At 37.1% G+C, this 14,176-nt stretch overlaps 1 protein-coding gene across 2 annotated transcripts in view; it reads right to left on the bottom strand.

Annotated features, from left to right (window-relative positions):
- STXBP5L (syntaxin binding protein 5L) overlaps positions 1-14,176 on the bottom strand; it is a 192,654-nt gene that overhangs the window by 86,325 nt on the left and 92,153 nt on the right. For both annotated transcript variants that reach the window (XM_082764227.1, XM_082764228.1), the window contains exon 5: positions 11,525-11,659. In XM_082764227.1, coding sequence (XP_082620353.1) covers positions 11,525-11,659 — 135 coding nt within the window. The remainder of the gene's footprint in view (positions 1-11,524; positions 11,660-14,176) is intronic.

Raw genomic sequence — 14,176 nt, 5'->3', positions numbered from 1 at the left:
TTCTTCTTCTTCTTTTTTTTTTTTTTTAATTTAAATCTCACTTTTCGACCTATTACAGATTATTTTTTTCCTATTTTCTAAAGCTTTTTCTGCCTTTTCTGTTGTCCATACTCTCTTTCTGCCCTCCCTGCTTTCTTGCCCGATTTCAAGGCCAATCTGTCAAGGATATACAGTCTCTGCTGGATTCTCTTCAGGAACTAATAACCTGCTCCAGGTTGGGCTTTCCATGGGCTGCAGTTCATTCAGGAAATACTCCTACTGCTTCAGTGAGGGGGCCTCCACAGGCTGCAGTGTGGGGAATTGCTCTGACATGGTCCTCTCTGAAGATTTTTGAACTGCCATCTTTTCTGAACAGAACTTTAGGCCCTGGCAGTCATACAGAGAAAGGAGACAAGAATCAAGTCCACAAAGCTTCAGGCTATTTGAATGGCTGCATAGCACAGGACCTTTCTTTCACCTAGGATCTGGGGTCAGAGCACACATCCCCCGAAGTTCAGGTAAGGATCCAGACTTGCTCTCCCTATTTATGTGTCTGGGTCAACAGTGGTCACCAGGAAAAGAAATACAGCATGGCAGGTATGGCAGGGCATATAAAGTTTTCCTGGAGACCACATCTAAAATGACATAGGCTACAAATTGAAAAAAAAGTTTTGCAAGAAAATTAAAGAAAGATTAAAACAAGGTTCTCCAGCCAAACTACTCAAAGGAATTCCATAAATTAACCATGTTATTCTTCTTTTGGCTCAAGTACTGAACTAGAGCAAAACTGGCCTCAAAACATTTTATACTACCAAGTCAGACTCCAAATCAAGATTGAGAAGTAATCCATACTCTGAGTAATCCATAGTGTCCTTTCCAAAGCAGTCACCTAAAAGCTGAACAACCTTCCAAAAGGATATATACCTTATACCCCTATTACCCTATACCCCATTCCTTTACAAATGTTTTAACATAACTGCGAGCTGCATATACAAAGCTAGTGGCAATATGGCAAGACATTCACATGGTGAACCTTCTCCATGAGATGATCCCCTGCCACCATCTTCAGCTTTGTCAGATCGTGTTTCCACAGACAGCTGCAGCATGTTACTTTGCTACATGAGGTCGAGGTGAGCAAGGCTTCCACAAGAGCAATTTGCAGCATATCCTAGCATGGAAGTGAGATCAGCAAGAAAGCAGAGGATAAAACTGTTTATGCAGTAACATTCTATACAGGCTGTCTTCAACAGTGCCAGCAGCAAGTACCCATTTGGTTGGAGTCATGGCAAACAACCATTTTTGCAGACAAGCAGGCAGCAGGAGATTTGGCTGTCATTTTTATCCAAGCCAAATTGCCAAAGGAGACCCTGCAAACTGAGTTGCTGCTTCTTAGTAACCTATACTGAAATTAAAAAAAAATAATTTCCATACCACCAGACCTGGAAACAGGCAGGGTAGATAGGCAGCGACAGCGAACTGAACAGTGATATGAGCGTATTTGCAAACAGGGATTAGGCCCACAAGTATCTTGTACTGCTAGTCCTCAAGGAATAAATACGACAACTGGGGATATTTTAGCCTGCTTTGAACTGTTTCTACATAGATTCACCTATTTGAACTAGTTGGTGTATGGTGAAGGAAAGAACTAGATCTGTTTGGGGTACATGCTGCCCATGCTATACAGTGCAAAGTAGGAAGAAAAGGAGTAAGAGGGAAATTTGGGAAGAGTGAGAGGCGGCATAAAGAATTTCACTTTTTTTTTTTTTTTTCTCCAGATAAGAACCACTCCTATACATTGTGAATTCACTTTTTTCTCCCTTTGTGCCTGGCTATAAGCACTGCTTCTCAATGTTCAAAACCAGTGCAGTCAGTCAGGCAACACTATGCTGGTCAGTGTGACAGAAGAGGGAGCAGAGCCAAGCAAACATCAGGCATGAATAAGCTGGCGAAAGATGAAATGGTGCAAGGAGCACATGCAGACATGCTGGCTGGCAATACATGCAGGTTTTGGCCAGTTATTCTAGCCCGTTGAGCCGACCAGCATGCAGGTTGGGTAGATTGGCCATACAAGCGTTGGCATTTGACCAGGAATGTTGGCAAAAATGGGGTAAATGGAGGGAACAAAGAAAAGAGCATATCGTCTGTCTAAGATATGGGCTGATCCCATTCAAACTACTCTTTGTATCTACTTATTATAAAAGAACAACTTAGATGTATTTGCACAAACACTTTTCTTTTTAAGATATATATTATGTCATTGCTTACTAAAGAACACATATTTTGTGTAGAAGCAGTGTTACATAAGTTGTAGTCACTCTACATTACATCTAACTTTACAGCAATTACACTTTCATTGTCACAAACTAGTGCTCCCTCTATAAATGATACAAAGCCATCTTTTACTACCAGTCTTATTTTTATCTTATATTCTTTCAGAGATGATTTCCATACTGAGACCTCAGCTAAAAGGGGCGTTCTTCACTAATACAATACTTTTTCCTACCTCATCCATTTCTCTACCTTGAATCTATTGTACTACAGTAGCTGGAGGATCCTGGGAGGTTTGCCACCTGAAACAATGCAATAAAATTTCTTTTTGCTTTTCAGGACATTAGGCACCTTTTGTTTCTTTCAGGAGTAATTTCAGTTTTATTATTAGGTTCCTAGCTATTTTGTCTGTTTTGCTGAGTGAGAGCTTCACTCATATTATCAGAAAAGCTAATACCAACCACTGCACACTAAATTTGGGAGATTTTATTTTTCCTTATTCAGTTCCTTTATATTTATATAAGTAGTCCCTTAATATTTATATTATTTTACTCTTCAATATTGTAATAATTTACTTGTTCTGTATTATAACTGACTAGGTCAGGCTTCTTCCATTTTCTTCCAATTTTATTATTTTAGTCTAGCTAGTATTTCACTCTATCAAAAGACTCAATGAAACATTGCTCTACTTTCAAAGCTACACTAGCAGTCTTAGGTTCAATTCTTGTTAGCTCTTTATGTTAAACATTGGATGAAGGAGGCAAGGTGTTGGCAGCCGGGAGGCTGCAGGGGTGGCCTCTATAAGAGGCCAGGGGCTGCTCTGTGCTGGATACAGCCAACTCCAACAGACCCAGTGCAGGATGCAGCTGAGTCTTGTGGCACTTTGGGTAAAAGGTACTTAGGAAAGGGCAAAATGCTGCACAGGCAATAAGAAATAAGGAAAAAAAAGTGAGAGAAGCAATCCTGTAGACACCAAGATCAGTGAAGAAGGAGGGAGAGGAGTTTCTCTAGGTGCCAAAGCAAATTCCCCTGCAGCTCATGGTGGAGGAGGCTGTTCCCCTGCAGCCCAGGGAGGATTATGTCAGAGCAAATCCCCACACTGCAGCCTGTGGAGGCCCCCTCACTGAAGCAGCTGAGTATTTCCTGAATGAGCTGCAGCCCATGGAAAGCCCAACGTGGAGCAGGTTTATCCTGAAGGACTGTAGTCCATGGGAAGGACCCACTCTGGATCAGAGAAAAGCGTGAGGAAGGAGTGGCAGGGAGGAACTGTTACGGACTGACTGCAACCTCCATTCCCTATCCCACAGTGCTGCTTCAAGTTTTGTCTTAATTTCTCACTGTCCAATTCTATTTTTAAATGGCAATAAACTAAATTCTGTGTTGAACTGAGTCTCTTTTGCGTGTTGATAGTAATTAGTAATCTATCTCCCCATCTTTATCTCAACCCACAGGCTTTTGCATCTTATTTTCTTCCCCTATCCTGCTGAGGAAGGGGAGTGAGAGTTGGGTCAGGATCTTGCAGTCAGCCAGGGTCTGCCCAGCACAAATACCCTGATCGCTTAGCAGCTGTCAGCTTTGATTATACATAGGCAAAAGGAAGCAGTCTACTAAGTTTGGCAGTCATAGTACTAACTCTGTCAGGAAATAAGGAAGGATCTGTTTCAAATAATTGCAGAGCCTAAAACTCAATTCAGACTTGCCATCATGGATAACATCACACGTGGAGTTGCTGGGGTGATGACAGCTGATGTTCCTAAAGCATTTTGAAATTGAAAAGCCTGCTACCCAGCAGTATTTCTGCACTACCTTTCCAGGGCTCCAAGAAATACTGTTTTTTTTTTGTTTTTTTTTTTTTTTTTTTTAATACAAATCAAGCAAAGCTTTTTCATTAAAACTGATACATCTTTGGACTAACCAACAAGGAATATCCACAAGGTGCAGCTTTTGGTTTGGTTTGGCAAAGGACACACACGGTCAGTCCCATACTAGGGGAGATGTTCTGAGGGCATACACTGGTACAAAATAACACCATTTTCAGGTGGAGCAGGAAAAAAATATGCATGAAAGGATAATATTTTTCCATTGCATATGGCCTTTCCCTTGTTCCTCTGAACCAGACGTATGGCTGGATCCAGGAAAGACATGACAAATCTTCTCTGGCAAGACATCTTTCTTGCTTCTCCTGAAGTGATGTTATCTTTCTCCCAGTACAGGGCTGTGGCCAAGAACCCAAAGCTAGCCCTCTGTGCCACACATTAAGACTAGGAATAGTCACGTATGCCAAAGGCAGCCCAATGCCTTATGTGACATGCATCTTATTTTTTCCTCAAGGAAAGTATGTATAAATAGAAACAGCAGCAATGTTTTTTGGAGCCCTAGAGAAGTGTTGCATGCAAAAGAACTGCCAGGCACTATAATCAATTTCTCCTAAGGGTAGACATCAAGACTGCACTACAAGTAGGATTATGTGAAGCAATTATTTTGTTAACTATATTATATCAATGAGATTAGTTTACAAAACCCATGAAACACTATCAGAGCTACAGATACAGTAATTACTACTTTCATACTGTAGATAACACTGCATGTAGAAATGTCTACACATGAAAACATTTTGCCTTATGTAGCTTTAGTATACATAAAATGTTTTGTTTCTCCTCACTACTGTTAGACTAGGTTTGTCAAGAAAATTGGGAAGTCGTATGCTGCCATTGCAGAACAGCAAAGAAAGAAAAATGTTGGTGAATTGAATTAAAAGCAAAGGCAAGGATACAACTCCTGGAAACGATGAAAAGGTGCTGGGAAACCAACCAAACTTGAAGCTATCTTGAATAAAACACACTGCTGCTGATGCAAGATACTTTTGTATAGGCATTTCTTCAAGCTGTCTTTAAGACATCATGTAAAAAGTAGATCCTAGCCCTAGAGAAAGGGCAAAACACAGAAGAAGCAGTAGGAGAAAATAAGGCATAAGTGAAATACTTGAGCAGAGAATTCCTCAAATACTAGCTGGGCTACAGCTGAGAGTGACTGAGATAATAAAACTCTGCAAAGATATGAGAAGAATAAAAAAAGAAAGCCAAGTCCATGCATGGCAGAAAGAAAGAAAAAAAATAAGGTCAAGTCCCCAAAATATAATCTATGATCTGCAGTAAAAAGTTCCTGAAGCAAAAACTACCTTGAACGGAGCAAGAAAGAACGAACTAATGATATAAGATTCTGCAATACTTCATAGCCTTCACTGACCTCAATAGCCTGCAAAAACAGACTACAGAAGAATTTAAAAATGGAGCAAAGTGCTCCCATAACAGCTGTACAGAACTAGAAGTTTGTTAACAAACTAACAGTACTTTGAACTGTTGTGCACTTCTTCAGATGTCTTTCTTGACAACAGTGAGTTTTAACTTATCTGGTGCATGTTTCTTTGTGGGAAATGAGAGACCTGATATGCTGTAAGACTTGACTCTTAATCGAAACAGGAATGAAATAAAGAAGCTATTCACTATACAAAAGGAGTCTTCAAAAAACTCATGAAAATGCATTTTTTTAAAAATATGTTTTATTGTAAAACTAGAAGGCTGAAAAAGAAGGCTTCAGTGATGCTATAATTTGGACCCAGGAAAACAATGAAAATACATAGACAATGCACTCACCATCATTCTGGGAAATACTATGCCCTCTAAGAAACAGAGTAACTTAAGTACTGTTGTAAGAACTTTGTGAAATACTAAGGCAATCTCTAAAGCAGGCAAAAGAAATATATGACAAAACAGAATCAAATCAAGAGAAAGCTATTTTCCTCTTGAAAAAAAAATGCATGCATAATTACAGAAGTATCATACTAATGATTTCTGACATGAACAGAAACCTACTAGTGGTAGAAAGTGATAAAAGTTGTTAGGAGAGGGCAAAGAAAAACATTTATATTAGTCATTTTTAAATAATTGGATATGACTGAATGTAACAGTGCTGAGAAAAGGATGTGCATAAGCAGATATTTCCGTTGTGCCAGTAGTTAGACATATTCTGTAGTTCTGCTGTTAGAAAGGTGAAGTGCACCAGAGATTTTAAGACTATTTTCATTATATTTTCATTTCATGAAATATAAGTCATATTTCATTCAGAAATATTTTCATTGGTAGAGTCATGGAGATATTGAAGAGAATGAATAAGTTAGACATTCTAGTTCCTAGATTTGATCCATAAGATGTGAATAATGTAAGTAATAATCAGTTCAACCTCAAGATACAACTTGGACAGAATTTCTGAAATATCTAGAAGAGAGACACTTTTCAGCTTGCACTTCCTTTTTATTAGAATTATTTCCATTTGGGTCGGAGCAGAGAGGGTGGCAGTTGCTCCTAGACTACTATCGCTTCTCCTGTGTGCTGCTTTCCTTTACCACAGTGGAACTGCTGGCTCTGAGACACAACTAGGGAATGGGGCTTGGCCAGAAAGAGCTAAGAAAGCAAAGACCAAGTAACAGCTCTGTCATAAATCAATTCCAACTGAGTTTCAATTATTCATTCAGTTATTCATTGGGGTGTTCAAGCACTAAAACTTGCATGCTCATGAAGGGGGCTACAATGCACATCTCTCATTTTTGAAGTTTAGTGAACTCACAGCAACATCTTCCTTATCACAGACACCAGGTAATCTTCCAAAATGTATGATCCTGCCGTCTGAGAAAATGAATCTCAGTGTTGTTGGAGTAGATGCAGACACATGCTAAACTTACAGACTATACCTCTCTTCCAGACTTATTTCCAAATATTTTGAAGGAGAGAAACAGTTTGCATATTAGAGTAGAAGACAGAATAGCATCATGAGTACTAAACATCTTAAAGTACTAGCTCTGCTACATGACATAGAAAAGACAAATCAAAAGCTTTGAGTTTTTCTTCATTCTTAGCTGAAAAGATGCTTCAGATGCTTACAGAAATAACTGAGACCAGAACTGTTAGAGCAAATGTTTCTGAACTCCCCATGTTCTAATTTTCTTTCTTAGCACTTGACAAGGTCAGGTCCACTGAATTTTACAGTGCATATGATTTATAAAGAACTTTTTCCCTCAACTTCTAGAATCAGTTATGCCTCAGTATTGAAAATAATCTCAAACCAAAGGGATTGGTTTCCTTTACATTATTAGTCTATTCAGGCCTTAATTTCTCAGTAATAATAAATACTGTTTAAAGCAAGCTGGAGAATCTCTCTTATAAGAAAAGTACCTATGACAAATAGCTACTTTGACTATCTTTTTGACATATTTCTCTACTAGGTACTTGTGAATGGACCCTTATGAGAAAAAACACTCACTCCAAAATGTTATATTCTACAGATCTTTCAGTATATTTTGATAGAAAATTAGACACACATACACACACAAAAATCACAAATGGTAACAAGCTTTCAAGGGGAAAAAAAAAATAAATCAAACCTAAAGCCAACTTTCTAAGTCAAAGTAGACAATGCAGGACAAGGTGATTCTTTGCAAAATAATCACTACTAGAAAAAAAATAATAATTCTGTCAGTCATTTGATAGGTGTCACTGACTGACAAGCTATTTTTTTGTTGTTCCGAGGATAAATTTCTGTTATCTGGAAAAAAAAAGAAAAAAAAAAAGCCATCTCATTAAGTGTCACAAAACAGTTTGAGGGGTTTAAGCCCTGGTAAATCCACAAACAGACTAAAATGAGTTGCTGGAATATGTTATCTACACTCCCTATTTTTTGTGCCTATGCTATACCATTGATTATATTATTTACTGAGCAAAATCATCATGGCCTCATAAGAACAAATTCTGTCCACGACGAAAGTTTAGAATATAGCTTGTAGGTGTTTTCCAAAGGGAAGAAATGACAACACAGGTATGCAGGTTATCTTGGCCGTAGTGTTAGCAAAATATGTGGAGGTCCTCTTTAACCATGTTCTGAAAAACTAATACAAGTGGAATTTTAGTATTTTTTGTTTGTTAGTTTTTTTTGTTGATTGGTTGACTATGTGTTGTTTGTTTTTAACTCATAGTTTGACATGCCAAAGTTGAAGCATTTCAGGCTTTTAAAAAATTAATCTGTTCAATTTCCTATTGTTTTTCATTGCATAGCCTTAAAATCCTAATGACAACTGAGTTAAATCCTCATTTTGAAAATTCACAGATATTTCATTAGAGTCACTTCCAAGGCTGGCAAGAGGAAGGATTTTGAAAGGAAGACAAGTTATGTTGGTAGCCTTAGTCTGCAGTTTTAGAAACCGTGGGTAAAAACTGCACAAAGAAGGAAAAACTCTTCTTCGAGCTCATTTGTGCAGATGACACAAAAATCTGACACACTCAAAGTTCTATTTATAAATCCTCCATCTAAGCTGAGGACTTGAGGACTTGAATATAGCAGCAGAGCAATCACTTTGCTGGGCTTTCCTTGCCAATAATTTTGACACAAATATGCCTGCACAGAAGGTAAACCCTCTGCTTCCAATCTTTATAGAGAGTAGTAGCATCTTCAAACTAATCCCACACTCTGATATGATATAATCTATCTCAGAATGAAAAACAATCCTATGAGCATTATTACTCTGTATAGGTTCATTACGGCAATACTGCAACTGTTCCTGAAGGTATACATACATATATACATACATTTTCCCATTTTCTTTCAACTTTTAAAGTATCTAACGTCAATAGGCCTTATCAGCCTATGCAGCCCTGAAAAACTGAGTTTCATAGCTGATCTTACTGCAAACAGGAGGTTGGTCCAGAAAACTCCAGAGCAGCCTTCCAACCTGAATTATTGTATGACTCTGTAATACTAAAATAAATAAATTATTCTGAACTTAGAAGATTCAAAAAATATAATCAATTATGAACATATCAATGGCCCAAGACAAAATTGTTCTCTCAAATATACTGCTCAGTACAATTATAAAGGAAAGTCTACTAACTTAAGCCCATACTTATCAAACACACTTAGAGTTAATAGCATTCCTGTTAAAAAGTAATCTAAGTTATATTTTTGCCTACAAGAAAGCAAGAGGATTTGAAGAGACATTGGTCTGTTGTTATGTGATATTCCAGACAGAGTTCAAATGAATTTACTAGGAAAAAAAACACATACTTTCAATGTCAGCAGTGCTAGAACATCTATTAAAGGTGGCTGCTGTGGCAAACATCACTGTTATCCCCACCAGTCTCTTATTGTAATATGGAGAAATTAATCCAGAAAGTGTTGCACTATTTACCTGTGTAGTTACAGAAAAGTACAGCTTCTTACATCTGATACCAAGGAGTACATGAAGAGGATACAGCCTTCTTAGACTAGCACACTGCTTATGTGCTAGTCTAAGTATCCCTAGATCAAGGTATACTTGGAAGACTGACAGAACTAGAAGCAGCAATGAATGAATACCTGTGCTCAACCGTCACCAAAGCAGTAAGGTGAAAAACTAGCTTTTTAGAAGAAGAAACAATGACGGCAACCTATCTCCACAGCTCAGAACCAAAGCTTTTTAATAAGAAAGCCACATACTTTTCACTGAAGATTCATTGAAGAATTCTAATCTGTTCTCATAAGAAATGTCTACTGTGGCCATAAAAACAAAACCAAACATATCCAAAAGAATTTTGAACTGAATAGGAAGTGAAACTTGGTGGAAAGTTTGCTTTTCATACAAACTTTCAGACTTGTTCCTATACAGAAGAAAATCATCATCATATCTGGAGGAAAGAAAATTTGAAAACACACGTGAAATAGAAATGTGTTGTTCTCAAATTGTCAAAGGCATTAACTACTCAATAAAATGTATATAATATGTTAAAAAAAAACAAACAAACACAAAAACGAACAGAAATAAAACAAGAAGACTTCTAATATGTCAACATCATTAAAACAATGTGAGAAAGAAAAAAATAATTAAGATATTTCCCACCCAAAGAACTCATCAAAATTAACATATTGATTCTGTTTCGATTAAATCTCATTCTCCATCAGGATTTTTTTTTCCAGTAAAACTACTGAACAGAGCTGAGCAAACTCTTACAAAGGCAGGACAAACATTCCCAAATTCCTTCCAGGACAAAAAATTTAACAGAAGACTGTTTGAATCCTGATTACCTTTCATACCCTTTCATTACCTTTCATTCCCTTAATTTTACCTCTTTTGAAGATAAAATCAGATTTTTGTGACTCTTGTCTTAGTTTGGTAGGGACAGAGGGGAAGGAAGAAAAAGAGGTATCAGTTTTGTCAACCTGTGAGCCATAAACATTAGTGAAGAAGTCAGTAACAGAATGTGGGAAAACAAGGGAATGAGGAGGATTTTGTAGAAAAGTGGCTACTATCAATGTGACCTCTGCTTGGGATGAATAGGATCTACCACTGTAGGCCCACAGCCTTATAATTAGATACAGTCCTCTTGGTTCACTGAGCTTGGTTAATTTCAGATTGCTACCTGAGGTAACAGTTTCCTCACAATATGAAGCAAGTGTCTCAGAAACTGCATGAAATACTATGAGTTTGTCCTCAGCAGTTTCACTTTCTGAAATTCCATAGAGGAAACAGCTGAAAAACACTTTTTCCTTCCTTCTTAGGTTTTTACTTGCAAGAAGCACAGATTTATCCCTCTCAGACTTCTGTGTCTCCTTCCATTGCATACACATGGCATAGGCAACCTGAGTTAGCTTGTCACAGTGCTGTCATTTAATAGACTGCAACATCTGCTCATTACCTCTCCTCTCAGTTCATTAGCAACTTTCATCAGGTCCCAACGAGCCAGATTTAACTTTGAAATTAGTCCTGTTTGAAGTAGGAGGATTGGTCTAGAGACCTCCAATCCCTTTTCATCTAAATGGTTCTACAGTTCAATGAAGAAAAGTTTTCCACAGAGTCTTAGGACCAATAATATTCTATTATTCTCTTCAGAGGATGTCTGAAGAAGATTGCGAACTATATATCAATATATATTGATATAGAAAAATATAAATACATAAAAATCGGAATTTGTGGGATTAATAATTTTGTGTATTTCATGTAAGTCAATGGTTAAACAGGTTCCCAAATAACATTTTCTTGTACATGAAAATGCAATTAAATGATCTCTATTATAAATGTAGTTTTCTCACATCTTGTAACAGAACAGCTAATACTACACAGACAGTGATTGAAATAAAAGGTTTTCTAAAGATTTGTAAATACCTGTAACAAAATGTTATTCTTAAAAATGAATCATAAGATAGCTACAAAAATGACCACAGTCACAAATGTAAAAAAAAAATAATCTGCACTTACAGTTCTATTGCCTTGTTCCACATGATGACATATCCAGAAAGAATGAAGGACTCAATATTAACAATGTGTGTATTTCCCCTCTCTGTTCCAACATAAAGCCATTTACTCTGGAAAGGTAGATGGCAGTAAGTAATCCTGTAAAGGAAAAACAAAAAAAAATGGACTGAACAACATACCGAATATATATGTTTTATCATTTTTACAGATGAAATAACTGTTCTTTCCATTTTAAAACTTCAGAGAAGCCTCACAGCAGGCACAGCATTCTGAAGAATGTGCAGTTGTTGGAGGTCATCTGCAGAAAAAACATAGAAGAGAACCTGTCTGTCTACGTGAAGGGCAGGGAAAAAGAGACATATCACTTAAGCTCTGACCTACATCACATTACCTGCATGAATAAATTGCACTATGATAGCATCCAAGACTCTTGAGCTAGGCTTTCCTATTTTCTTTTTTACTATAAGCAATTTTTCCAGTTCAAACAGAAGTTAATGGACATCAGCAGGATTAGTGTTTTGTACAACATATGTGTAACACCATCATAAACACAAGAAAACATTCACTTTCTTGGCTGTTTGGGAAAGTGAGGCACTAAGTTAATAGCATTACCAAGTGTAGATAAGGATTATATCATAGACATGTTGAAACCTATATTTATATCGCTATTACAGAGTGATGAACCTGTGCTTGGAAATATTATCTTGGAAAATGTTATGACAGTTTCTCGATATAACATGTATACAAATTCTCACAGATAAGACAAATGAATAAATTCATGCTCCTTTGATATTATAGTTATTATACACATATTGTAGACATGAAGCAAAACTATCTACATAAGATATAAAACTACCTGCTGCTTAAAGCTAATCAAATATGTGCTACTTCCATAGGCTGAAACATCACCTGTTCTTATGGTATAGCCTAAGGAAATTTGAGAAAATGCAGTTATTTTGCCTGCTATGCTATACATTACTGTACTTAGCATTCAATTCCACAAGCAGGCTATTTCTAGCTTTTATAGACAAGCTTGATGTAAGGACTATGCAATAAATTTTATCCTTAACACCTCTTCCCCCCACAAACACGTAAGCAGCATTTACGAACATAAATATTTCAATTTTAATTCTTGTGGTACAGCAATGTCTCAATTCATTACAGAAGAGTGCGAGGGTTGCTGGCTATCATTCAGTAATCTGACCTTCTCCAATATGTAGCGTCCTCCAAAGAGAGCATTCAATCATAGAATCAGAGAATGGCTTGGGTTGGAAGGGACCTTAAAGACAATTTAGTTCCAACCCTTCTGCCACAGACAGGGATGCCACCCACTAGCCTAGGGGTCCAACCGGGTCTTGAACATCTCCAGGGATGAGGAATCCACAACCTCTCTGAGCAACCTGTTCCAGTGCCTCACCACCCATTTACCAACCTTTGAATTAAAGAAATTGTTAGATATTAATCTAAATTACACATAATTTCCTGTAATTGTTCCTGTAAGGTATTCTCAACAAACAAAAATATTCCAACCAGACTCTGCACAGTACCTGAAAAGTTCTAATCTAATTCTAGATTCCGTCTAATCATGTGTCAGAATATCTTAAATTGAATGCATTTCAAGTGAGCAAAGAATATTTTTGCTTTATGCATCACACTGAATTGAACAAACTAGAGATACGCAGTCTTCACGTCCTAATTTATGGAGAAAATTGTCATTAAATTATGAATCCAGCACAAGGCTTACCTTTCAAAGAAATCTACAGACTTTGTTCTATCCACCTGTACAGGACTCATTTTCTTATTAGCTACCTAATTTTGGCAGTAATTCCGCCACCTTTTGTGGGTAGCAAACCAAGTGTTTCCAAGAGAATTGATTTGAGAATGGAAATCACTGTTTAGCGTGCGTAAATGAAAATGCCTTCAAGCAGCAACTTAGTATTTACATTATGGGTGCAGTTAGATTGACAAATGTCTGACAGAAAAAAATATGCCACCTGCATATTCCTTGCTGGAATTTAATCTGTTAGCTTTATTATTCGGTTTGTAACAGTTGTGAAGAACACTTCTCCCTTTTCACTCTGTAGCATTTCAAATGTGAGGCTGGTTTTCATGACTTCCCTGATCTTTCTCTTTAAACAACTTCATTACTTCTGCTTTCTCTTTAGAGGCGCCATATGCTGGACTTCTGATAAGATTCACTTTTAGTCCAAATGTTTACTTCTTGTGTTTCTGTACTAGCTCTATGTCTCTTTCTTGCACTCCAAAACATAAGCATGCTTTGTTAATTTCCACCCCATGTGAAAACCTCTCTAGTCCCTGGTTGATAAATCTTCCTAACCAATTCATATTAATGATGTTCATTTACTACAAGCACTTACCTGTAGTAAACTGTTAAATTACAGGAAGATTAAGAAAAAAAAAATAAAAAAAAGATTTGTGACTTTGAAAGTGTTGAAAATGCAGCTGTCTAGGGGCTAAGAAATGAGTAGTGAGTCACACAGTGAACCCTGGTTGACTTGAATACTGCTATTCCAAATTTTTGCAGCTGTGTCATCAGTCCAAACAGATTCAAATCTATCTAGGAACATACAGAATTTCAGTACTCTGATAAATCTATTCACAAGAAAGTATGGTGTACTGCAGAACACTCAATCT

This window comes from Aythya marila, assembly GCF_965140915.1.
Source record: "Aythya marila genome assembly, chromosome: 1".
NCBI lineage: Eukaryota > Metazoa > Chordata > Aves > Anseriformes > Anatidae > Aythya > Aythya marila.
The sequence above is the reverse complement of the archived record's forward strand: the minus strand, read 5'-3'. Positions and strand labels throughout refer to the sequence as shown.